The sequence below is a fragment of the Hypanus sabinus genome, chromosome 5 (genome assembly GCF_030144855.1).
Source record: "Hypanus sabinus isolate sHypSab1 chromosome 5, sHypSab1.hap1, whole genome shotgun sequence".
Taxonomy (NCBI): Eukaryota; Metazoa; Chordata; class Chondrichthyes; order Myliobatiformes; family Dasyatidae; genus Hypanus; species Hypanus sabinus.
Window position 1 is genome coordinate 168,309,735 of NC_082710.1, and position 27,928 is coordinate 168,337,662.

The window sequence follows — 27,928 nt, forward strand, 5'->3', positions numbered from 1 at the left end:
AAAAACATACCCATCCGGATGTCTTAAATATTACTCTACTCGTCTTAACTGCTGCCTCTGGCAGCTCAGTCCATGCACATGTACACGTACTCTGTGTAGTTACCCAAGATCCGCTTTAAATCATTTTCCTCTCACCTTAAGCCTATGCCCTTTAGTTTTTGATTCCCTTTCCTGGGGAGCTGAGGGGGTGAGAAATGCCTGTGGTCAAAGTCCTAGCCTCTCCTTTCAACTCAGCCCTTGAAGTCCATTGTAAATCATCTTTGCACTCTTTCCAGCTTAACACTCTTATAATAGGGTAATCAAAATAGTAAAAGAACGTTTGGCTCAATAAAAGGGTTACCTAATTTAGTGCTACTTCCTGCTCTAGAAATTACCACAAGCTGGTAAGTTTGTTAATATTCAGAAGAAAACACTTGCATTTATTTGGGAAATTCCATGCCCCTAGGATGATCCAAGGAGCTTCAGAAGCAAAGGAAGCCAGATACAGAAGCAGCAAGAGGCCTCAAGCCAGATTCACCAGTGATTTATGATTCATATCCAAGGTACTATCTCTGTAATTGAAATCTATCAATCTTAATTGACCCTTTCATGGAAATAATTCAAATTTTTACTATCCTTTGACAGGCAAAAGTATGCCCAACTTGCCAGGTGAAAGAGATAGGTTCCATATTCAGGAGATACTCTGAAACCAGTTTGTACCATGCTTCTGGGAGCTCTTAAACTATTTGCAATTGAGCAAAGTAGCAGTTTGCAGAGCTGGGCCCACAATCAGAAAACAATGCCAAGACCTATTTTTAGTGAATGTCCTGAGGGAAATACTCTCATGATCTTTAATATAAAGTTGAAGTGGAGAGATGGGATGGGGCATGTTGATAAGATCTACTCCAGTGTTAATTATGCACGCTTCATCAGCGCTAAACCTGTGTACTCTGAATATATTAGGCAACAGCTAACGGATTACTCTACATTGCGCAATAACTCTTTTCACCATAATTACAGTAGGGAATTGTTACAATAGTTATTCTTGATACCAATACAAGATTAAAGATTTGCTTTATTTGACATATGTACATAGAAACAGTGAAATGAGCTGCTTGTGCTGGGGACAGACATGCTGTCGACATGCTTCTGACCCCAACAAAACATGCCCACAACTTACTAACCCTAAAAGTACAACTTTTGAATGTGGGAGGAAACTGGAGCACCCGGAGGAAACCCACAGGGTTACAAGCAGAAAGTATAATCTCCTTACAGACAGTGGGGGAATTGAATCATAATCGCTTTCTCTGGCACTATAACCGCTACGGAACTGAGCTACGATAAAAGCATGCAAGCTTATTATTACAAGGTTGACAAATGCAAGAGGTACATTTTTCCCTAATAACTGAAAACTGCTTAAGCATTGAGACACAAAAGACTGAAGATGCTGGAATCTGGAGCGACAAATAATCTGCTGGAGGAACTCGGCAGGTTGGGCATCATCTGTGGGGAGGAAGTAATTGTTGACATTGTAAAACCGTGTTGTTGAATTGTTGAAACCGCGCATTGAAAACTCCTTTCCTATTCTTCACAGGCGCTATTCAATCTGCTGAGCTCCTCCAGAAGAATATTAGTTGCTTCAGGTTAAAGTTCTCAAGAAGCCTCATTTTTCAACTTACCCGTTAGGTCCGACCAGACCATATCTCCTTCCAGCCACAATGTACAAGTCGGCATTGACGAACAGTTCTTTCCCATGAGCTGAGATGCTGAACCTTTCCAGCTGAAATTTACAAACATGGGTTCATTAGGAGCAATGCAAGCTGACAGCAGGGGATTTGGGTGGCGTTGAAAATGAGGGTCAAATAGTCACAATAACAGGCATGATGAGTCTAGGATCAGAACAGAAGGACATCCCATCAGATAGAGGAACTTCGTTAGCCAGAGGATTGAGCCAAGTCCACAGTGAATCTGTGGAATTCATTTTCACATGTGGTTGTGGAGGCCAAGTCATTGGGTGTATTTAAAGTGGAGGGTGGGAGGACCTTGTTAGTAAGGGCATCAGGAGACAGCAAGAGAAATGGATTGAGGGGGATAATAAATCAGTGATAAATGGCAGAGCAGACTCAATGGGCCAAATGGCTTAATTCTGCTCCCATGTCTTATGGTCTTAAATCAGACCCAATGGCAGAACACCCGATGGGCCGAATGGCTTAAATCTAATCCTATGTCTTATGGTTGAATCAAATGGCAGAACAGACTTGATGAGCCAAATGATCTAATTCTGCTCCTATGTCTTATGGTCTTGCAACAGGATTATGATACCGAGATAAAGTACTGTAGTGCGAGCTTTGTGTTACCTAAACACCTTTCAGTGTGCTTCCAGCAGTTATTTCTGAAATCCCTATGCTTACAATTATCCAAACTTTTCAAGAACAGGAGCCTTGAAGGATCCTTGCCAAGAAAGCAGCCAAGTTCACAATTCCACGCCCACTTCATTGGCTTTCTAACATTTACCAAACAGTACCATCAGATTCCCTCCCCTCCGTCCAATCGTTGCCAAAATTTGACCCTATTCACACACAGCTTCCCTTGCAATACTGACATACAATGCTATGCTTAAGACAAATAGCATTGAATGCAGACTAGATGTCATTGATATAAAAGCAGATGACTGTTTGCACTATAAAAGTTATCTGTCACCCTCAACTGATCGGTACCTTTCTGGCCTATTTTTGTTGTAATGAGTACAAGCAGGAATATTTGCAGAGGCAAAATGAACAAAAAAAATCAAATCTAAATCCAAAGGAGTGGTATTTCCCAAACACGAGGAAATCTGCAGATGCTGGAAATTCAAACACACACAAAATTCTGGTGGAATGCAGCCGGCCAGGCAGCATCTATAGGAAGAAGTACAGTTGACGTTTCAGGCCGACCCTTTGTCAGGACTAACTGAAAGAAGAGATAGTAGAAGATTTGAGAGAGGGATGGGGAGATCTGAAATGATAGGAGAAGACAGGAGGGGGAGGGATGAAGCTAAGAGCTGAAAAGTTGATTGGCAAAAGGTATACACAGCAGGAGAAGGGAAAGGATCATGGAATGGGAGGCCTAGGGAAAAAGAAAGGGGGAGGGAAGCACCAGAGGGGGATGGAGAGCAGGCAAGGAGTGATTGTGAGAGGGACAGAGAGGAAAAAAGAGAAAAGTAAAAAAGGGAAAAAATAAATATGGGGCAAGAAGGGGAGAAGGGGCATTAACGGAAGTTGGAGAAACCGATGTTCATGCCATTAGGTTGGAGGCTACCCGGACGGAATATAAGGTGTTGTTCCTCCAAACTGAGTGAGGCTTCATCTGGACAGTAGAGAAGGCAATGGACAGACATATCAGAATGGGAATGGGACGTGGAATTAAAATGTGTGGCCACTGCGAGATCTTGCTTTCTCTGGCAGACAGAGCGTAGGTGTTCAGTGAAATGGTCTCCCAGTCTGTGCTGGGTCTCACCAATATACAGGCCGCCACAGGAGCACCGGATGCAGTATACCACACCAGCCGACTCACAGGTGAAGCGTCGCCTCACCTGGAAGAACTGTCTGGGGCCCTGAATGGTGGCGAGGGAGGAAGTGTAAGGGCAGGTGTAGCACTTGTTCTGCTTACAAGGAAAAGTGCCAGAGAGATCGATGGGAAGGGATGGAATGGACAAGGGAGTCACGTAGGGAGCAATCCCTGCGGAAAGCGGGGGGGTGGGGAAGAAGAGGGGTGTTGGCGGAACAACACCTTATATTCCGTCTGGGTAGCCTCCAACCTGATAGCATGAACGTTAATTTCTCTAACTTCCATTAATGCCCCTCCTCCCCTTCTTACCCCTCCCTTATTTATCTATCTTTTTTTCCTTTTCTCTTTCTTTTCTCCCAGTGTGCCTTCTATATACTGGTGAGACCCAATGCAGACTGAGAGACCATTTCGCTAAATACCTACTCCTTATCTGTCAGAAAAAGCAGAATCTCCCAGTGGCCACACATTTTAATTCCATGTCCCATTCCCATTCTGATATGTCTATCCATGGCCTCCCCTACTGTCAAGATGAAGCTACACTCAGTTTGGAGGAATAACACCATCAGGTAGCCTCTAACCTGATGGCATGAACATTGATTTCTCTAACTTCCGTTAATGCCCTTCCTCCCCTTCTTGCCCCATCCCTTATTTATTTATTCCCCTTTCTTTTTTTCCTCTCTCTGTCCCTCCCACAATCACTCCTTGCCTGTTCTCCATCTCCCTTTGGTGCTCCTCTCCCTCTTTCTTTCTCCCAAGGCCTCCCGTTCCATGATCTTCTCCCTTCTCCAGCTGTGTATCCCTTTTGCCAATCAACCTTCCAGCTCTTAGCTTCGTCCCTCCCCCTCCTGTCTTCTCCTATTATTTCAGATCTCCCCCTCCCCCTCTCAAATCTTCTACTATCTCTTCTTTCAGTTAGTCCTGACGAAGGGTCTCGGCCCCAAACGTCGAATGTACTTCTTCCTATAGATTCTGCCTGGCCTGCTGCATTCCACCAGAATTTTGTGTGTTGCTGATATTTCCCAAAACCATGAATGAGAGATTCAACCATCATTTAACTTAAGTTTTGGAAAGAGGTAAAAATTAAACCGCGCTCTGATCAATCAGAAGTCAAACAAGACCCACATTTGTGTATTTGTCAGGCAATTAGCAAACCAAGGGGATTAAAAAGAGGATTTGCATGTATCCTTGGCTTCTCCTAAGCTACAAATCTGTCCCTTCACGATGCTGTGAAATTGTTCTTCAGCCTTTCCATTTCCATCCCAGCTTGTCTACTCCAGCAGAGCTGACTTGACTCAATAAGTAGATTCCCTGCGATAATGGACGCTTCATGCTCAGACAATGAAGTCTAAAACAGTTTAATGGTTCCACTACCCTGCAATAACAGGCACCTTGATATCTGATGCATTCTCCAGCATTGCTTGTCTTGATGACTGCTCAGCTTGTGACACAGAGAAGTCACCCTCCGCATCATTTGAAGCTTTTAGTATGTCCACTTGCCGTTGAAATTCCATCTGAGAAGGAGAAAAGAAACAAATGTGGATATTAAACTTTTCTGGAATCAATATTCCAAGTAAAAAATTTCAGGAATAACTTTTCTGGGTTTAAACAATGCTGGCTTGTCCAACAACTAGTTAGGGTTCAAACACTTGATACTTTTAATAAGGAAACACTAGAGACTGTGCAGAAGTTGAAATGTGCATGCACCAGATTAAAGGGTCTCGATCTGAAATGTCAACCATTCATTCCCTCGATGGATACTGCCCAACCCGTTGAGTTTCTACAGTGGTTAGTTTTAATAAATATAGTGGGTGCAACTTATTGCACAAGTTAAAAAACTAACCAAGGCATTACAGCAAAACACTTCCTGTTATTTTAATGTTTGGGGCAAAACCCATGAAGAGGACTTACTTACATAACCATATGTCATAATCATTGCTTTATCCATAAATGGATGGTAAACTTTGTTTAGGAAAGCAAAACAAAAATTAGCACTTAAAGTAATTTGCAGCTCTTACCTGTTTCTTCATTTTCTTTTTCTCTTTCTTACTTAAATTAGCATATTTGTCATCTACTGCCTTTTTGTTTTCTTCCTTTCCCTCCTCCTCCACTTCATCCTCATCATCTTCATTCTGCAGTATTAGGAAGCACAAAAGGATTGTCCGTATTCAGTGCATAGGTACACTTTATACCCAAACTACTACTCTCATGGGTAACGACCAATACACATTCTAATTGGTTCCAAATGCACATGATGGCATATTCCTTCCATGATAATCACACTGTTTAAAACAATTACCAAGATTCGGAAAACAGTTTTGTGTACTTTCAAATGTATAAATTCCTTCTTTTTATGCTAAGCCAAGTCCAGCAACCCTGCAGCAATGACATTCCATCAGTGAAAAATCTACACTGCTTTTGGTCTTGCATCAAAGCTCAGTGTATGTGTTCTAACCTTAACTTTCCCTTCGCCCTTAGAATTCTCTTCTTCATCCTCATCCAGCTCCTCCTCCTCATCATCTTCCACATCCAATGCACTAAAGGAATTTGCAGGCTGTTGGAAAACAGAAGTTAGTTTAACATTGATTTATATTGGTAAACCAGGCAAACTGCTACAAAGTAGTTTGTGAGATCATCATTCCTGTAAATACGCGCACATGTATGCACGTAGGGCAGTGTAGCAGTTAGTGCAACTGCTTTACGGCAATAGCGATCACTGGTCAGGGTTTGATTCCCATGGATATCTGTTCTCTCATGACAATGAGGGTTTCCTCCAGGTGCTGCTTTCCTCCTGCATTCCCTGAAGCTGTAAGGATTAGGGATAGTGAATCATGGAAATGCTGTATTAAGGCCGGAAATGCAGCAGTACTTGTGGGCTACCCCCAGCATAATCCTTGAACTGCGAGGGTCATTGATGCAAAACAGCGCATGTCACTGTATATTCTGATGTAATTGACAAGTGAAGCTAACCTGAAATATTAATTGAGGAAAGAAATCATCTCATCTCATCTGTAACCGGACAATTCCTTATTCTGAAATTACATTGTGAGTTTGAAATATACCCACCAACAGAATACATCCTCTGTCAATCCTTGCCAAATAAGGAACTGTCAATGAAAGAAAATTTGGATTTACCTCAACTCCTCATACTATTTGGGATAAACACATTCATTTTGAAAGGGTCTTCCACCAAAGAAAGATCAGTCACTTTAACTGTTAGCCTTGCCGATTCATTACAAGATAACAAAGAATCAAGACTGAGTTGCTAACTTCTGGCTCCTTTGCGTCAGGGAGAAAGGGGACCTAGAAGCAAGTTCAAATCTGTCACAGAAAGACCAGTGAGGTTCACAAAATTCAACCATTCTAAACAAGGAATGAACGTGCAAGATTGATCATGAAACAAAATCTGCCTGTTAGCAATAATTATTACCACAATGTCTTCTACATGGAGTTAGAAGTTAGTTATCTGCATGAACTTTGTTCAGTGATTTTAATGAGCAAAACAGGTGATTCTTTACTTCCATGCATCTCATTTACCGACATCTCATTCAACAGTTCTCTTAAAATTATACATGCAAGGAATGTTTTCCTATTCAGTAGTGTAGGTCACAGCATCACAGGTGCAAAGGTATCAAAATGGATGAAGCGAGGTTATCAAAGTTAGTGCGGAGTAGTTTAATCTTGAATTACTAAACACACTAGGTTATGTTACTTCATGAAACTGTTTTCACTTCAAGCTCACATCATTCAATGTACCTTTCCTTTCCCTCCCCTGGGCTTTGATTCTTCTTTATGCATTCCTCCTTCTCCATCAGTCTGCTTCACAGTAATGGCACTGTTACCCTGCAGGTGAGTAGCAGCAGGATGCAGTGTTACACTGATTATGTAACAGAGCATCAACCATGCATCAGCTGCAATATAATCAGACTATAGCCACAATACATACATGTCACACCCATGATTCAAGAGGTATTTAAACTGGCCAGGGAATTACGTCGATCATTTCTCCATTGGACTTCCTTGTGCTCAACGAGAGAATGAAAAACCAGCAGGACTACATCTTGTCATTTATAGTTTTTAATCACTATGCACTTCAATGCACTGCTGCAGCAAAACAATGACATATGCCAGTGATATTAAATCTCAACCTGACTTTGATTCTTGCCTTCTCAGTTTCCATCAGAGCCCAAGACTGAACTTCCAAGTGGTCAGTACTGGATCAGTCATCCACATGGAGCAAATACTGGAGTCATCTGTTGTGTGTTTTTTTTTGTCATTCAGGCCATAATGAGAAGAGGGGGAAGCTTATTGGTTTAAAAAAAAGCCAACAAAGATTTGACAACACACACAAAAAGCTGGAGGAACTCAGATCAGGCAGCATCTATGGAAGTGAATAAGCAGTCGACATTTCGGGCTGAGACTGAAAAGGTAGGTGGAAAGATGCCAGAATAAAAAGGTGAAAGGAGGGGAAGGAGGATAGCTAGGAGATAGGTGAAGCTAGGTGGGAAGGTAAAAGGCTGGAGAGGAAGGAATCTGATAGGAGAGGAGAGGGAACCAACAGACAAAGGGACCCAGGGGGGGAGGTGATAAGCAGGTGAGAAGAGGTGAGAGGCCAGAGTGGGGAATAGAAAAAGAGGGGAGAGGAGAGGGCATTTTTTCCCCACTGGAAGGGGAAATCGATACTCATGCCATCAGGTTGAAGGCTACCCATACGGAATTATAAGGATTCATCAGCACAGCAAAACTATTCTAGTGAAACTTTCCAAGCTCATGGTCTCCACCAAATGGGAGTGATTTCAGGATGTAAACGTATAATCATCACATAACACACTAACCACAAGACACAGGAGCAGAATTAGACCATTCAGCCCATCAACTCTGTCCACTATTCAATCATGGCTCGTTATTTTCCCTTTCAACACCATTCTCCTGCCCGATCCCCATAAACATTTACTTCCTTAGTGATGAAGTGCCCATCAACCTCTGCTTTAATACCCAGTACTATGGCAATGAATTCCAGATTCATCATCATCAGGCTAAAGAGATTCCTCATCTCTTCTAAAGGGATGTCTTGCTATTCTGAGATAGGGACCTCTCACTCAAGACTCTCACACTAGTGGAAGCATCTTCTAACATTCATTTTATGTTGGCCTTCCAATATTTGGTAGGTTTCAATGAGATTCCTTGCCCCTACCCTCACCGTTCTCATGAATCCCCTCTGGACCCTTTCCAGCGCCAGCAAATCCTTTCTTAGAGAACAGGTTAAAAACTGCTCACTATACTCTTCACTTGGTCTAACCCATGCCTTAAAAAGCCTCAGAATTACATCCTTGCTTTTGTATTCTAGCTTTCTCAAAATGAAACCTAACATTGAATTCGCCTTCCATACAATCAATGCAACCTGCACTCGGACTCCCAAGTCCCTTTGCACCTCCTCTTGCTGAAATTACTCATTTGCTCTTTCCACCAAAGAGCCTGCCCTCTAGTTGTGTTATTTCAGTGCTGCTAAAACTCCATCTTGGAACTTCCAAACTGGAAGTCTCGAAGGAGCACCTTCATAATACAGTTGTAACAGTAGAAATTCTATCCTTACGTTTACTTTAAGAACAAATAACTTAAGAGCTCAAATAGTAGCAACCTTCCACAAGCCCATGTACCTCAAGCTTGAGAAATATTTTGCTTCTTCTGCAGTGATAACTAATGGACAAAAGACATGGGAAGAGGGATAGCACCTTCCGTCTTCGCCCTTCTCAAGGAGTAGACTCTAAATCCCCCAAGAGGACCACAACCTTGTCGTGGTTTGGAGGCTTGCATGCCTCAATGACCCGGAGAGCCATGCTAGCTGGAGTCAGGGCTTTATGTTTTGGCTCTTGGTAAGGTTACCCATGCCAAACAGGTCAAAGGGTAAAGGACAGACTAAGAATGTTCCACTGGTCCTCCAGGTTTGGGGGTTCAGCTCAGGGCCAACAACCCTGACTAGCAAACAAAACTGTTAACAGCGATGAAGAATCCTTGTATGAGTGTGACAGTACTCCTGAGGGTCCACCCAGGTCTTGCATAACTGACAGTAGTGAAAACTGAGAAACATGATGAAGGAAGCTCTGAACACTGCCAGAGATGGAGGACCTTCATTACTGCCCTAAACACCAGCAGCGTAACAGGGATCCAAATCCAACTTAGAGTCTAAATTGCATATACTAACCCATGCAAGCTCTAATTTACATCAGTCACACTGACAGTATTTGAATTTTCTACCTTTTGCTTTCCTTTCGTTTTAGCATGTTTTCCCTTTCTCGTCCACTTTTCATCCTCATCTTCATCATCGTCAGAAAGCGCCTGTGGCAAAAGAAAAAGAAATCCAATACTGAATATTTATAGGATGTTGTTTAATAAGGGTGTCTACAGAGATAAGGAAGGAGAATGAGGCCGAGAGGGAAAATAAATTAGTCGTATGGTAGAACAGAATAGATGGGTTGCATGGCCTAATTTGTACTCACATCTTATGGCTGTAGTTAACTTTGCATTTAGAAACAACCAATGTTATTAAGATACCCTGTATTTCCTAGGATGGGGGTCTATCTGGCACTTGTCCACACTCTTTGTCTATACAGGTTTCCTTTGTTTCACTGCTTACTGAAGTGTTATGAAAGGCTGAGTGAAAAGGCTTCTGAAAATCCTCTTTGCATAACTGTTTATGCAGTCTGAGCTGAACGTCTGACTCTTAGTTGAGTGGAACTTGAATACCATGGGAAAGAGGTAATACGAAGGACAATAAGCTAATTCAGCTCCGTTTAAAACAGGGTTGCAAAATTGAAATTCTTAGCGCAACCCACAAAACTTAGTTTGCTCAAAACTCCAGTTATAATTTATATCTTCACAGGTATGGATTTACAGTGAATGCAACCAGGTTTCCTACAAAAGATGAAATTCTAGAAGTGTGGCAAAATTTTGGTTAGGGCAGATTTGGTGCACTGTGTCCACTTCCAGTAGCTGCATTACAGTAAAGATGTGGAGGTGGAAGAGGTTCACTAGGATGTTGTCTAGATTGGTGAGTATTAGCTACAGGGAGAGGCTGGACGAACTTGGACTGCTCCCTCTGAAGCATCAGAAGCTGAGGAACAATCTGATCGAAGTATCTAAAATTATGAGAGGCACAGACAAGTAGAAGGGACTTGGCCTGAAACATCGACTGTTTGTTTATTTCCATAGATGCTGCCTGACCTGCTGAGTTCCTCTAGCATTTTGTCTGTTGCTTTGGATTTCCAGCATCTTCAGAATTTCTCATGTTCATGACAAGTAGTCTTTTTCCCCCATTACAGGAAAAACAAATGCCAGAGGGCAAAGCTTTCAGATGAGATGGAGAAAGCTGAAGGGCAATTTATGGGACAAGTTCCTTTTATCTTTTACAGAGTCCAGAACACACTTTTGGGAGAAGTGGTGGAAACAGAAACAAAAGCAACATTTAAGAGGCATTTACACAGGCTCATGAACAGGCAGGGAATGGAGACAGAGGCAGTCAGGTAGATGAGTCTAATATAACTGGCATCGTGGTTTGCTCAACGTCGTGTGCTGAAGGGCCTGTTCCTGTGCTATATGTCCAACATGGCCTTCTGGTTTAAATCTGCAGCAGCCTAGACCGAGAGGCTTCCCTTCTCTCAGTACGTCACTGAATTTCATATCAGAATTACAACGGCAACTACTTTAGAACTCATACAAATACAGCCTTAACATTAATCACAAGAAATTCTGTGGATGCTGGAATTCCACAGCACACATACAAAATGCTGGAGGAACTCAAGTCAGTCAGGCTGCATTTTTAGAAGGGAATAAACAGTCAATATTTCAGGCCAAGACCTTACACTAATCATGAAATTCTGATGTTACAGTGAAAATAGGATGGAGTGAAAGACAAACTTCATTTGCAGAGCATTTTTCATACTGATGATGTAGTTTGAATTGCTTTACAATGGTATAAAAATACAAATATGAAATTAAAATAAAAATAAACATGAAAATAAAAGAAAGATGTTAGTTAAAATAAGATTAAATAAATAGGTTTACAGCTGCCATTTAAAAATGTCAACTGATTCTACAGTTTTAGGTATTGAATTCCAATTGAGGAACATAATTCAAATAAGTGAACCTGCCAATTATCTTTTGAGGAAGATTGCTTGAATTTAAGAGACTGGCAGAAGAAGTCACCGAGAGCTCAAGCAAGATTAAAAAAATGAAAACAATTCTGTGATGTGCCCCAGTCCCAGACCATTAACAGCATGAAACACAAGAGAACTTTAAAATCAATTATGAAAGATACAGGAAGCTAATGCAGTGTAGCAAGTACAGGAGTGATACGTTCCCTCATCCTGGTTTTAGTTAAAAGGCTAGCAGCATTGTTCTGAATGAGTTGAAGTTTGTCAGTAGATTGCTTTGGATGGCCAAGGAAGTGCACTGCAGTAATCTAGCCTACAAGATATAAAGGCATGAATTGGTTTTTCATCAACGTTATGTCACAAAATTGAATGTACCTTTATAATATTTCATACAACTAAACAGTAAGGCTTCAGCAATTTATAGATCTAAAACAAAAAATATATAAAATTATTACTCCAAAACTCAGGAAAATATCTACTAGCTTTGGAGTAGGAAAAGCAAATTCCCATAGTGTTTCTGCTTAAATTTTTAAAGATGGGCTGTACAAATTATTTTCCATTCCTTTCATCTCAAAAACATTAAGAATGCTGCAACAACAGTATGGAAAATGCAAAAAGATAATTAAAAATAAGGATAAACTCTTCCTGCAGAAGGGCAATCCAGAGTAACACACACAAAATGCTGAAGGAAGTTAGCAGGTTAGGCAGCATCAAAAGAACAGAATAAAGAGTTGATGTTTTGGGCCAAGACCCTGATCACGTTTTCAAACAAAGGCTGGTGAAATATAGAAAATTCTCTCTGAAAGCAATACAGATGCCAGGACAACTGCAGCTCTGCTTTTCAAAATTTCAAAGCTTGAGGAATAAGGAGCACAGATATGTGCAGGAGCCTTAACTACAGAGTGAGCAGCCATGATCTATTCAAGATGTGGAACAGGGTTACTGGAATAAATTGTTCAGTCATTCTTCTATAATATGTGGCACTTTCCCTGGACTTTAACATGATGCTGTCATTGAACAATGTAGGCCCTTCAGCCCATGATGTATGCTTTCCAAATCAGATTTGCCTCCTTACCCTTTGCCTTGCTTTAGACTTCTCAGTTATTTTGCTCTTTTTGCTTGCTTTATCCTCGTCCTCATCTTCTGATGTTACCTGTAGCAGAAGAATTGAGACCCAACTTAGTGATTCATTTGACCCAAGCCTTGTTCATTAGTATAAATGCACCAAACTCTGGAGATACCTTACCAATTCTCAAATTTCCCAGCTGCTTTGGTGTTAAAACTTTTGAATGTTTGCCAGTAACGTGATCTCATCCACCCAAAACAAGCTGCAAAGCAAAGGAATGATATGCCATGCAGTATTTTTTTCTCTATTTGTAAAGCCACTTTCTGCAATTGTAAGGCTGATCCCCACATACAATTTGCATCAGTTTTTTCTCAAGTTAGGAAGTAGGGCGCAAAGGCACAATTCAATGTATCAGGCATCCTCCACCTGAGTGTTACTGGTCGAGGATTAAACCTTTTCATTATCATTGAAGACCAACTAAAATATTAACTAAGCATATTAGGAAATGCACATAATTCAGCAAGTAAATTCCTCTTGGGCATGGTGGCTCTCCACACTATTTTTAAGGGTGTAATGGTCTTCTGGTCAGGAATGTGGTTGCAGCAGGTGCTGTCTCCCAGTATAATCCAGGTGTGAACATAGTATAGTACAGACTCTTTAGCCCACAATGTGGTGCCAATCTATTAATCTACTCTCAGATAAATCCAACCTCTCTTCCACATAGCCCTCAATTTTTCTGTCATCCACATGCCAATGTGAACAGTGAAACTTTAACGATCAAAACTACAGATCTGTGTAAGATACAGAATCTAGCCTTTTCAAAGACCCGGCAAAAATGTTTCAGCTATGAGTAGTTAAACTGTTCTTGCTTTAAACACACTTGAACAAAAGCAATCATAAATAAATCCCATCTTGGCCCAATCGATTATTGTTTGGTTAGCCAGAAATCTTATCCTCAATTCCTAAAGGAAAAACTACTACCCTTCAGATTCTGGCCAGTGTATGCAACTTTCCTCTACACTAGATCTGGATAGCTGCGATCACCCAGGTGTTCCTTTACCTCCTTCAGTTGTTGGGAATGGACAATAAATGGTGATCTTGCTAGCATAAAAATACAATTTATACAACAGGCACATGGTATATTGGTACCTTCTGCTCTTTTGCTTTTCCTCGTTCATTCTTCTTGCTTTTCTTACTTTGCTTTTTGTCATCTTCCTCAGGCACGGGCTGTTAGACAAAAGAACGATTGTAAAATTAATTCAGATAAAGAAATTTGCCGTTTGTAACAACCGGTAGTAAAATACACCCCCTCTTGTTGCCCACTCCACTAGGACATTGCATCGTGATGTTCAAAGGTACAATAAATCTAAAAAAACGGGTGGGAGGGAGAAACAGGGTTTGTTTTTGCTGTTGTTGTTTTGTCATGTGTTCTTTGTTCTCCCAAGTATTGTGGGAATACGATGTAGGCACTGGAATGTGCAGCGAGATTTGCAGGGTGCTCCTAGCACACCCTTGAGTATTGGTTGTAAATGCAAATGACACATTTCACTGTACAGTTCAATGTATATGTGGCAAATAAACTTAATATTGAATCTTCATTCTTCCAACAACCTTCAACTGAAGGAATGTGCTCTCCTCTGAAGCGATTAACACTAGTCTTCATGTCCTAAGAGAATATAATTTACAAGCAGCTCAGAACATAACTCTGGGTACACAGCTCACACTGAGTGGAACAATTCTTTCAGGCTGCTGAAGCAGCTAATTGTGGCAAGTATTCTTCTCCCCACTCTTAAACTGTTTTCAGATTTGAAGAAAGGCTGCATCTGAAAAAATAATTTCTCTGAACTGCATGTCATCATTTCTGTTTCTGTTTGAGAACTTCAATTACTTACACATGATAGCGGAAATCCTACAGCATTTGGGAGATCAGTGGGATGGATAGGTTTGGATTTGCTGGCTGCCGCAGGCATTTTCTGCCGAGTTGGAATGAAATATATCTGTTTGCTTTCTCACGTGACCAAAGCTGCAAAAACTAGGCAACTAGGGTTTTTCTGGAGGTAGGTGGGGGTGGGGGGTGGGGGAGTGAGCAGAGTTGAGAGGACTGAGTTAGTGAGGCCGGCTGGCAGCCACTTTTCCCTTGCCTGCTTGTTCTACCATTATCGCTGTTTCTGTGACACACTCCCCCCCCCACACTGTTTCTGTTCATTTCTGACATAAAATTGGGTTACTAACAATTGGCAGCTAGTAACATCTAGTTCACAAGAACAAAACCCCGTTGTAATGCACAGACACAGATTCAGATTTCTGACTCGTGCTGGGGTCACAAGTGTTGCCACACGTTCCTGAGCAAACATAACATGGCCACAATGTTCAACAGAACAACTAGAAGCAACAAAATAACAGCAGCAAACCAAGCCCCTTTCCTCCCCCTGCACACATATAGTCCTCCAACTCCAGGACAGGCCTAATTTTCCCTAGAACCTGGCATGGTACCATCGAGGTTAATGCAACGTTCAATTCCCTCTATCTGTAAGGAGTTTGTACATTCTCCCCATTACTGTGCAAGTTTCCTCCATGTGCTCTGGTTTCTGCCCACAATCCAAAGACATAAGGATTAATTGGTCACATGGGTGTAATTGTCTGCTACAGGTTCGTTGGGCCAAAAGGACCTGATACCATGCTGTTCCTCTAAATAAAAAGTTATCTCCTCAAATTCTGGTCTCAACTTCAAACATAATTGCTCTGCCTTTGGTAGATGGTCCACGAGCTGCCAAAAACCTGAGCTCTTGAATTCCCCCATCCCTTTCTCCTATGACCGAGTATCTGGTCGTTCCAACTTCAAGTCAATTAGCTCGCTGCTTGACATGTTTTCGAGATAAAAAAAAGCTGCCTTATGAAGAGCAAGAGCAGAAAATGCTGGTAAAACTAGGTTGCGTCTGTGGAGAGAAACAGTTAGCATTAGGGGTCTGCAACCCTCCGTGAAGGACAGACAAAGAATGGTTCTAAACATGGTCAGCGATCCAAATGATTCCCTTCCCACAGATGCTGCCTGTCCTGCTGCTTATCCAGCACTATTTGTTTTCTTTTTGCTTCAGCTTTCTACGTCTGCATTTCTTTTACTTCCACCCAAATGAACATTTTAAATTATAGCTAGTGATACTGAAGTCACAAATGAGTGAGATTAAGATTTTCCGCTGTGATGCAGAGCAGCATCCTCTGACAAACAGTGTTTGATCCTAAGCACCAGTTTTATTCCTCTTTTCAGATGCTGCTCTCCTGCTAAATGTTGCCAGCATTTTGCTTTTCTTTAAATTTCAGATTTCCAGCATCTGCAGATTTTTCATGGTTTTCATTTGGTATTAACATGGACCTTTGAGAAGGTTAATTCCCATGACCAACTCTATTTAACAAGTGAAAAGTTGAGAATGCCTGGCAAAAATTAAAATAGCAAAATGAGCTGCTAAAGCTTAATATCGTCCTCTCCTAGTGGCCATTATCTACCAGCTGAACAACTGGAAGTTAGCACCATCTAGTGGCAGCTCTCATTTTTGTCCAGAGTTCTGGCACCTGCAATTTTTTGGATTCCCACATTTAAGTTTTTGAGAATCCACAGAGCTTTCACAATACATAGCTAAACTATAAATACAAAGAAGGTCGTGCATGGATTACATAAACTGATATTAAAGATAGATCTTTAGTGAAGAGGGCACAATTCCATTCAGTGATGCCAAACTTAGTTCGTCATTCTCTGAATTAGATCAGCTTAAGAATTAGAAGCCAGAATAAGAAACTCAGCTCCTCTAACCTGGTCTACCCATGCTTGATCTCTCTGACAACTCTGCCTTCCCAACATCCCTGATAACCTACACCCTTTATTTATCAAGTGTTCAAGCACCTCAACCTTAAAAGTAGCAAAAGTACATGCACTGCTTGAGGAAGAAACTAATTTGCTTCATGCATCTGAATGGTCTGTTATTTACCCGTAGTTCTAAATTCTCCTACATAAACATTCACCCTATCAAGCCTGCTCAATCACAGCTCCTCATATTCATTTAAAAACTCCAGTGGATTCAAGCTCAGTCTAGCTAATCTTTCTTCATATGGTGGCCAGATAGGAATTAGTCTAGCACAACATTTCCAAAATGTGTCCAAAGTATAGTTTCTTTAAAGTAGGAGACCAGAACTATTGACAATTCTCAGGATGTTGTCTCACCAATACCGTACACATTCAATACACCGACCTTATTTTTCAGATTTTTCTCTTTCTTGGTTTGCTGCTTCTCCTCTTCATCATCATCTTCATCTTCACTCTGCTCATGACAAAGTGCTGCGAAGACATTGCCACCCTTCAAATAAAACACAAACGAAAGACTAAAAGTGGGTCCAGCAAGAATAACCATAAATACTTTAAAAGACCACATACACAACCAATTTCCAATCTCTCAACAAACAAGCATACAAAACAATTGTGGATTATTACACACAGTATTGAATTAAAAAAACACAGGAAAAATGGTGGTCAAAACTCTAACGTATCCGCTCAGTAAATTTATACAAATCGATACAAAGTGAAGGGAGAGTTAAGAAACCAAAAGAGAATTCAAAATTGACAGGCATCATGTTGGATAGGATGATAAAAGTTTTACACAGGCAGGTAATTCTGACAGAAAACATCAGGGATGATAGAAAACACTACAACCAGGGAACCAATTTAAAATGGTGCTAGAAAGTTTGTGAACAATGCAGAATTTTCTCTACTTCTGAGTAAATATGACTTAAAATTTGATTAGATCTGCATGCAAGTCCTAAAACCAGATCAACAGAACCCAATGAAATAAAACAAAAAACATTATACTTGTTCATTTATTGAGAAAAATGATCCAATATTACATGCATATATTAGAAAAGAAAGTATGCAAACCTTTGCTTTTGACCCCCTTGTACAGCAAAAACTTCACCAAACATTTCAGATAGCCATTGATCAGTCCTGCACACCGGCTTGGAGGAATTTTAGGCCATTCCTCCCTACAAAACTGCTTCAACTCTGGAATGTTGGTGGGCTTCCTTGCATGAATTCCAGCTTCAGGTCATTCCACATTTCTATAGGGCCAAGGTCAGGGCTTTGACTCAGCCATTCCAAAACGTAAATTTTCTTTTTTTTTAAACCATTTTGTTGTTGTCTTTTGGATCATTGCTTGCTGTATTAGCCAACTTCTATTAAGCTTTAGGAGATGGACAGCCCTGACATTCTCCTGTCTTGATACAATTTTGTTTTTGTTGTTCCCTCAATGACTGCAAGTTGTCTGGGCCCTGAGGCAGCAAAGTAGCTCCAAACCATGATGCTCCTTCCACCGTGCTTCACAGTTGGGATGAGGATTTTGTGTTGCTGTGCAGTGCCCTTTTCGTCTAAACCTAAGTGTGTATTACTGGCAAGAAGTTCAGCTTTTCGGGGGAGAAGCAGTGGTGGGTTGGAGGGTTGCCAATGTTGTTCCCTTGTTCAAGTGAGTAGAGATAACCCAGGAAATTATCGACCAGTGAGTGGGCAAGTTGTTTCCTGAGGGACAGGATTTATGAGCATTTGGAGAGACAAGCTAATTGTCAGGGATACTCAAGGGCAGGTCTTGCCTTACAAACCTGAATGAATTCTTTGAGGATGTGACACAACACATTGATGAAGGCAGAGCAGTGTAGCATATATGGATTTCAGTACGGCATTTTATAAGGCTCTCCATACAAAGCTAATTCAAAAAGTAATGAGGCATGGGATCCAAGGAGACCTTGCCCGCAGAAGGCAAAGGGTAGTTGTAGATCGTTTGTATTCCACATGGAGAACAGTGGCCAGTGGTGTTTCGCAAGGATCTGTTCTGAGACCCCTCCTCTGTGATTTTTATAAACGAATTGGATGAAGAAGTAGAAGGGTGGTTCATAAATCTGCTGAAGACACAAAGATTGGGGGTGTTGTGGATAGTGGAGAGGGCTCTCAGAGGTTACAGCAAGACATTGATAAGATGCAGAACTGGGCTTATAAATGGCAGATGGAGATAAACTGAGGTTAAGTGTGAAGTAATTCATTTTAGTAAGATTAATGGTAGGACTCCTGGCACTGTGGAGGATCAGACAGATCTAGGGGTCCATTGCGACTGGACACTCAAAGCTGCTATGCAGTAAGAAAGCGTATGGTGTGTTGCTATTCATCAACTGTGGGACTTCGTTCAAGAGCCATGAGGTAATGCTACAGCTATACAAGAACTTAATCAGACCCCACTTGGAGTACTGTGTTCAGTTCTGGTCACCTCACTACAGGAAGGAGCTGGATACTATAGAAAGAGTGCAAAGGAAATTTACAAGAATGTTGCTTGGACTGGAGAGCGTGCCTTATGAGAATAGGTTACGTGAACTTGGTCTTTCTCCTTAGAGCGACCGAGGACGAGGGGTGACCTGATAGAGGTGTACAAGATGATGAGAGGCTTTCTCCCCCCAAGGCTGAAATGGCTAACATGAGGGGGCATAGTTTTAAGGTGTGTGGAAGTCAGGGGTAAGTCAGAGGGGATGTCAGGGGTAAGTTTTTTCACACTGAGTAGTGGATGTGTGGGATACACTGCAGCGACAGTGATGGAGGCAAATACAAAAGGGTCCGTTAAGAGACTTTTAGGTGTAAGAGTTTTTTTTTTACTGCCCATGTTAATCAAAATACAAGTCTTATATTTTATTCTGCACTGTATTTCTAAACAATTATAATTTGCTCACAATTGTATTAGATTTGACCACTAAGAACCACCGATTCACATTTGGCACAACAATTTGAAACTAGACCCTCCCACCCATTCACTGCAAAATTTAAATTACAGCTAGAAACATGGCTTTAAAAAACAGAAATAGTAACAAAGCCAGATTGTATGTTACTCACCATCTTTTTGGAGCCTCGCGTTGGTTTTATCACTGTGAGAGAGAAAGGGAAAATGACATAAGAGGTGCTGCAGTATTTCTTGCATGCAAGTAAGAACTAACTCCTTAGATTCATATTTCAATTTCCTACAGGAGTTAGTGATGGTTCAATAATGGAGAACTATTTGTTAAAGATGAACAATGCAAAATTAGAGTCCTGCTCCCAAAAGGTATGGTGGGGTGGGATGGGATGGTGTGGGGGTGAGGGTAAAAATAAACATCCAGTTGAGGTCCCAACTTGCCAGTTATTGTGTTGACATTTAGGTCTGAGAATCGAAGAACCAGCTCTCAAGGGAACAAAATCAGCAAGGGTTCCCACATAAATGGAAAATGTTTTCAGACATAAAATCAAAGAGCACTGTAGCATAGAAGCAGGCCCTTCAGCTCATCAAGTTCATACCAAATTGTTATTCTACCTCAACCTGGACCATAACCCTCCCATCCATGTACTTCTCTTAAATGTTCCGATTGAACCTGCATCCAGTACTTCCGTTAACAACTTGTTCCCCACTTTTGCCATCCTACGTGAACAGGTTCCCTTAAGTAGTTCACCTTTCACTCTTAACCTACAAGATCTAGTTCGAGTCTCATTTAATCTTCATGGACAAAAAAAAACTCTACTTACATTTACCCTATCTATACCGCTCATAATTTTGTATACCTCCATCAAATTTCCCCTCATTCACCTATACTCCAGAGAATAAAGTCCTAACCTATTCAACCTTTCTCTGTAAATCGGATCCTCGTCCTGGCAAGATCATTGTAAAGCTTTCTCTGTATTCTTTCTACCTTATTGACCTTTATCCCACAGGTAGATGACCTGACCAGCAGACAATACTCCAAATTAGGCTTCACTAATATCTTATACAACTTCAATATAACATTACAACTCTTATACTCTACGAAAGCTACTGTGTCAAAACCTCTTTACAACCTTAACCACCTTTTTCAAGGAATTAAGGATCTATATTTTTGGATCCCTCTGTTCTACCACTCTCCTCAGTCCCCTGCTGCTCACTGTGTAAAAATTAAAACAAATTCATCGATGAAGCCCCATCCACAGTCACTGCAAAGTATCACCTTGGCCAATCAATAACTTAAGTTCCAACTACTCACTCAATTCACATCAAGCTCCCCAAAAGAAATGCAAAATAAACATTTACGGAAAAATAAGAAGCAAAGAATATATTTAGGGTAATTACTGCACTTTTAGACTATGTACTAAACTTCAATATTCAGTTAAACACATAAGTACATGGAGAGGATGGGTTTCGAGGATATGGGCCATACACGGGCAAACAGGACTAGTTTGGTGGGCACCACTGTCAACATGGACAAGTTAAGCCATAGGACCCATTTCCATCTCTATGACTAACCCATTCTCATCGAAGAGGTGAATCTGTAACCAGTCTTATGCAGTAGAAAACCCTTGCAGGATTTTCAGAATGGAAGCTCAAAAGTGGATGACTAACTATATAACATGTGTTTTAATAACCTTTTCTCTTACATTCTGGTGACAATATTCATCAAGTTTAACGCACTCTCTCTTGAAATTTTCAATCATTGAGAATTTTCATCTCAATAGGTTTACCACAAACACTCAAAGTTCCTGTATTTAACAGCAACCTTTTACAATCTCCCCATCTCACCTTCTTCCTCTTCTTCCTCATCATCACTGGCTTGCACTGAAAGCTTATTTAACTTTTCAATCACTACATTGTCATCATCATCGTCATCCTTTTTCTTCTTGCCTCGTTCTTTCTTTTTGTCACGTTTTTTCTTTTGTTGCTGAGAAAAGGAAAAAATAATTTAGAGAAAGCATTGAAAGGCATGCAGCTATTTGCACAGCATATAGGGACATCACAACTTCCATCAGGTTCCTTAAGATTGGCTCTGCAGTAAGCTCCCAACACTTATTTAGTGTGCGTCTCAAACAGCCTCTGACAACCATGTCCAGCTCCTGGCCTTCATGTGAGGCTTAGTTACTATGCCCTGCTGAACCGTTCCTACTGACAGGGGAAAAGGTGGGTTACTGGCACCTTATAACTAGTCTGTCTGGGCAGATAGGGTTCATTAGCTGTAGTTGGTAGCTCATCTAGGAGAAGGAAAACTCCTCACAAACCTCCGCTGTCTCATGGCTATACTCACTCATGCGCACGGCTTCGGGAGTAAACCCTGAGGAAAAACCCGGAGCTAAAGCCCCCAAGGCAATGCTGATTGGCAACTCCAGCAACACCACTGTATTGGTCTCTGCCACTCCTTTGGATTCATCAGCCACACGGACAACAGCCCTGGCTTGTGTCTGACAGCTTGGATGAAACACCCATAGAGAGCCTCTCTTCCATCCAAAAGAAGTTATGGGCTAATCATGTCTGTTCAGATGAGGTACGAGTTTGTGCATAGTATCTATAATATAGCTGTGCTGCATATTATACTGATTTTATCAGTAAATGCTGCTGTGTTTTTGGCTCTGACTTGTTGCAATTGAAACAAACACTGAACTTCCTTTGCTGAGCAGCAGACTTTCCTGGCAACGAAAAGCAGACTTCACAGTAGGCCAAACTGACCCAGCGGTGCTGACAGACATGGATTTACTGCACCACCATTGTTGGAACTCCTTAAAGCACTCACATGGTGAGTTACTTCCAAGTGCTGATTTTGCAAGTTGGACAGAATCAGTTATCAGGCCACCGTCATTTACCCACCCACCAAGTCAGTGACAGCTCTGAAGTACAGAAATCCTGTTTTAGAGTCAGAGCCATACAGCACAGAAAACAAACCTTCTGCCCAACTGCATTCCAACAATACTCTTACCCGTTTACATGTTTGTCCAAACGTCTCAAGCATGGTTAACTGTATCTCACTCCACCATTCCTCTGGCAGCATATTCAAGATATCTATAACTGTGTAAAAATATGCCCACAGATCCCTTTTAAAACACCTTCCTCTTACTTAAACCTATCATTCTGTGCCACGACTTATGACGTGGTTGATCATGGTCTATGACCATGATTGCTCTTGGCAAATTTTTCTACAGAAGTTGTTTGCCATTGCCTTCTTCTGGGCTGTGTATTAACAAGACAAGTGACCCCAGCCATTATTAATACAGTTGAGAGTTTGTCCTCCTGGTGTCAGTGGTTGCATAACCAAGTCTTATGCACCTGCTACTTATATGACCATCCATCACCTGGTCCCATGACTTCAAGTGATCCTGATCAGGGGCTAAGCAGTTGCTACACCTTGTCCAAGGATTAGCTGCAGACTAGCAGCAAGAAGGAGCACCTTACAGTTTCCATCCTGCCACACATCCTTAAACCTGTACCCTCTCAATTTTGATACTGCTACTATAGGAAGGGGATTTTAGCCTCATCCATTATAACGCTATATACCTCTAACAGATAATCCCTCAGCCTCTAAAGAAGCCCAGCCTATCCAATCTCTCCCCATAACTAATCCAGACAACATCCCAGTGAATCTCCTCAGCACTCTCTCTAGCGGTCATATCATTCCTATAGTGTGATAACCAGAACTTCACACAGTACTCCAAGTACAATCTCACCAGTGGATTGTGAAATTGCAACTTAATAACCCAACTCTTATATTCTATTCTGTGCTCTGACCTAGGAAGGCAAAAATGCCACATGCCCTATCAACCCAAACTGCTATATTCAGGGAACTATGAACTTGCCCCCAAAGTCCCTTTGTTCATGGACATTCCTAAGCACACTACCATTTGTTATACTATCCTACGCCCATTCAACTACACAAATGCATCACCTCACATTTGTCAGGATTAAACTCCACCTGCCAGCGCTTAACCAAACTTTCCATCTGAGCTATGACAACCGTAGCCTTAGACAATTATCCACAACACCAACTTAATGATCCTTCCTACATTCAGACAAGTTGTTTTTAAAGTATCACAAAGTTTTTGGCATCGACTTTAGCAGTAGTAGTCACATGATCTCTTGAGTCAGGTATGCTGTCCAGCCAAATCTAATCACAAACTTGCAACGATCTTTTCATTTTACCTGCTGCTCTATGACAACTGGCTCTTCTGCTTTCACTGACTTCTCGTCTGCCGCCAGCTCTTCAAAGAACTAGAGAAAAGCAAAACAAAACATAAGATAACCAGAACAAAGCTCATGTCGACACAGAAGGCCCGTGGTCAAACCTATCAAGAAGCAAATCATGCCTTTGATATGAAGACTATGATGTAACTTTCAAAGGTAAGTTAAAGTCTGTCCCGAGCCTTATAGGCTCATCAGGCCGGTGCTTATGCTAGTTTCCGTGGCGTGAAGCGACTGAGAGTACCTGACTCCACCCCCCCCCCCCACCTTCCCTGAATAGGACGCCAGTCTATTGTGAGGTTGACCCCCAGCATTTTGCCAGTACCCATTTTCAGCTGGGTGGACTGGAGCAATGTGTTAAGTGCTTTGCTCAAGGACACAACACGGTGCCTTAGCTGGGGCTCGAACTCATGACCTTCAGATCTCTAGTCCAACGCCTTAACCACTTTCAAAGTAAATTTATTATCAAGCTACATACTTGTCACTATGTACAACCCTGAGATGAATTTCCTTGCAGGCATACTCAATAAATCTATAATGAACTAATAACCACAACATAATTAATGCATGGCTGCACCATCTTGGGCATCCGACCAATGTACAAAAGACACAAAGCTGTATGAATACAAAAGTGAGTCCATAGGTTGCTGGATCATTTCATTGATGGGGCAAGTGAAGTTGAGTGAACCCTTGGTTGAAGAGTATTAACTGTTCCTGAACCTCAACCTTTATACTTCCAGTGGCCTTGGTCATTATAAGGGGTGGAAAGAGTTTAAGGCAAGCACAAAACAAGAACATCAGCTGATGAAACGAGGGAACAAACAGATGCTCCTTCACTTCACTGGCCTAGGAACTGTGCTCAGCCAATACCACAGTAACTGATGTTAATCCAGACTCTGTGACTACATCTCTGACTACTCTGCTCAGCCAAGACCATGGCTGCTGACTGTTGGATTAGATTGCTTTCTTTGCAGCTAGAAATTAATGCCTGCTTTTTTTATATAGCTATTTATATACATGTAGCTATTTAGTGTGCTTCCCAATGGCCACAGTATGTATATGCTTAATATATCGCCTAGTGGTACATGTATTTGATTCTGGAAAGCTCTGGAAGCTTCTCTGGTGCTACATTATTTGAATAGGGGTATCTGACTGGCTGATTTTTATCTGCAAATCTGAATGGAACCTTTCTTATCTATATAAAAAGAGCTGAGCCCAGAGCAGCACCAACTTTTTTCTCTTTCTTTTGCCTGTCACTCGCTTCACTTTAATAGACGTCTAGCACTGTTTTCAACTGTTTTATGAAAGCTTCATAAAAGTGAAGCAACAAGTTTTGTGCCACTTTTCTGACTTCCCATAGAACCTTGGATTCTAACATGACGTTAATCCAGTCCCTCAGTGGCTAGATCTATCGTGTAGATCTTGGCAGTTGCTTCCATTCGGTTCTTCCTTCCAATCTTGCTTAAGTTGCTCAAGACGTTCTGACAGGTCATCACATATCTAGAACATCCTACCAGTGCAGCCGCCAACAGACACTGAACTATGGGGAGGCATCCCACTTAACAGGTTACTGAAATATAGTGCAATACAGTAAGGAATAATGAATTAGGTGGATGAATTATAATCCATTCTATTAAATTTCAGACACATGCAGGAATATGCTGTGTAGCTAATCCAGTACAAAAGGCAGCCTCAGATGTTTAAATAAAAGTTGCAAATCTACTCCAAATCAAAGGTGGTGTTGATAAATAGTCTTGCAACTGGAATGAAACAGGCCCCGGAGGGCAGCAGTGACACTGTCACGAGTGTGAGTGGGCCTGTCATCCCAACGACCTGCCTCGTCTGTTCGCAGAAATAATCCTGAAGATCGTGCTGCAACCAGTAAAAACAGATCCAGACAACAAGCTATGTACGTACCGATTTCTTGGCTTTCTTGTCTTTTTTACCCTTTTTCAGGACTGCGAGGAAAAACAATGAAAAATATGGTAAAGCAAGGAGGTGACAGTATAATTCAGCTAGAGACATCTGCAGCCATATCAGTCATAAGGCTGACCCATCACATCCATGCTGACCAAGTTGACTACTTGAGCCAGTCCTATTTCCCTGCATATGGGTCATATCTCTCTAATTCTTTCCTGTCCACCAACCAATCAAAATGACTTCCTGTGACAGATTGTTCTTAATACCTATGCGGAAGTGTTTCCCCCCTCAAGTCTCCTTTAAATATTTCCTCTCAAGCATTAGGCACATGCTGTTGAGTGCTGCATATGCCTAACTCTGGCAAAGATCTTACAGGGATTGATAAAAAGCATGAGGGACACCAATAAGGCTGAAAGAGGAACTCTATCCTATACTTCAGCATCAACATGTAGTCCTTATCAAACAGGACAAGACTGCATTGCTGAGAAATTCTACAAATTTACATCTGCAGTGGTATCTTCAAGTTACAGTTCATTTTTGTTCAGCCATGTGTATGTTTACACATAAACCAGGGTTCCAAGCCTGGGGTCCACAGACTCCTTGCTTAATAGTATTGAGAACCCCTGGTTTAGATGTATACATATGTATGATTGAATGAAAATAAACTTGAAGATATAACTGCAAGTGTAAATCTGTCGATTCTAAACAAGATTCCATTCCTTTTGGGCCAGTACATATAGTACTGTGCAAAAGTATATTTATGTGCCTACGACTTTTGCACAGTACTGTATTTGTCAATGTGGAGCACCGTGGGAGGGGTGTGGGAGAGAAGTAACACCAGGGGTGGGTGGCACAGGTGGAAATGCACCCAGCCCTGAACCACCAGCTAAGGTGATTCCAAACAATTGGTTGATTGATTATTACAGAATCTCTCTCTCTGGTGCTTCCCACTCCCTCCCCCCTCTTCCCAACCATGAATCCCCTCTCCCTGCCCCCTTCCCACTCTCAGTCCAGAATAGAGACCCATATCAGTCAGGTTTATCAAGACTTACATCATTTTTTTTGTGGCAGCTGCACAATGCCATACCTGTAATTACTACAGTACTCTGCACCCTAGCTATATATATGCACCTTAGACTTTTGCAAGTACTGTATAATCACACACAGTACATAGTTAGATCCAAGACATACAGTCACAAATTAATATTGGCGCAAAACCATCAGTGACCTGGCGTGATGATTGCCAGGTTGACAAAGTGCGAGATGCATGTTTATGTGAGAGTATAATGTCACTGGCACTATTATAACAAGCAGTTGTATAAAGAGCAGTAAAATATGAAAAGTGACTAGTGCAAGATGACTGTCAGTCGGGGGGGTGGGGTGGGGGTGGCAGACGGCACAGGATGTACTTCTGTGCTGAGTGGCAGCAGGATCTGAAAACCTAACAGCCTGGGGAAGGAGCTGTTACCCAGCTTTGACAATTCGGTTCTTATGCTGCGGTAACTTCTGCCTGATGGCAGGAGGTGAGAGACTCCACGAACGTGCAAAAGCTTAGCATTGCCTAATATCGAATTCCAAGACGACATAACCCAGGGAACAGACAATAATGCTCTTTGGTAGCCAGAACTGGAGGCTTGGAGCCTTTCCAAGCTTTCAGAAAGCAGATTGAGTAAGACAAGGGCAAGTGCGAAATAGCTCCTTTACAGCACTTGCCCACACCAAGCACTGGTTGCAATGAAAAAGTGGCTTTCAACTTGTTTCCCCATAAAGAATGAATTTGCTATGCTATTCAATAAAGGGGAATTTCCTTACCCTCAGATTTTGAATTTTTACTTTGTGTTATTAGCTACAATAAGACCATCAGACATGGGAGCAGGAACAGGCCCATTCAGCCCACTGTCCACTCCATTTTCCATCAAAGCTGATTTATTATCCTTCTCAACCCCATTCTCCTGCCTTCGCCCCGAAACCTTCAACACCCTGACTACTCAGGAACTCATCAACCTCCAATTTACATCTACAGCTATCTGTGCCAATGAATTCCTCCTTGGCTGAAGCAATTCCTCATCGCTATTCTAAAGGGATGCTCTCTTAGCCTGAGGCTGTGCCCTTTGGTCCTATTGAAAACATCACTTTCACATCCACACACAAAATGCTGGAGGAACAAACTCAGCAGGCTAGGCATGAGTCCTGATGAAGGATCTTGGCCTGAAACTTCGACTATACGCTCTTCCATAGATGCTACCTGGCCTGCT

At 41.6% G+C, this 27,928-nt stretch overlaps 1 protein-coding gene across 2 annotated transcripts in view; it reads right to left on the reverse strand.

Moving 5' to 3' along the window:
• abcf1 (ATP-binding cassette, sub-family F (GCN20), member 1) overlaps positions 1 to 27,928 on the reverse strand; it is a 55,363-nt gene that overhangs the window by 23,561 nt on the left and 3,874 nt on the right. Inside the window, exons 2-14 of one of the 2 annotated variants that reach the window (XM_059970856.1) lie at positions 25,671 to 25,711; positions 23,715 to 23,783; positions 21,333 to 21,471; positions 19,646 to 19,677; positions 16,980 to 17,084; positions 13,888 to 13,965; positions 12,748 to 12,825; positions 9,778 to 9,858; positions 7,279 to 7,365; positions 5,978 to 6,076; positions 5,541 to 5,654; positions 4,914 to 5,036; positions 1,659 to 1,759 (exon numbers count right to left, since the gene is read on the reverse strand). In XM_059970856.1, the coding sequence (XP_059826839.1) occupies positions 1,659 to 1,759; positions 4,914 to 5,036; positions 5,541 to 5,654; positions 5,978 to 6,076; positions 7,279 to 7,365; positions 9,778 to 9,858; positions 12,748 to 12,825; positions 13,888 to 13,965; positions 16,980 to 17,084; positions 19,646 to 19,677; positions 21,333 to 21,471; positions 23,715 to 23,783; positions 25,671 to 25,711 (1,147 nt within the window). The remainder of the gene's footprint in view (positions 1 to 1,658; positions 1,760 to 4,913; positions 5,037 to 5,540; positions 5,655 to 5,977; positions 6,077 to 7,278; positions 7,366 to 9,777; positions 9,859 to 12,747; positions 12,826 to 13,887; positions 13,966 to 16,979; positions 17,085 to 19,645; positions 19,678 to 21,332; positions 21,472 to 23,714; positions 23,784 to 25,670; positions 25,712 to 27,928) is intronic. The other variant, XM_059970857.1, reaches the window with a different exon arrangement.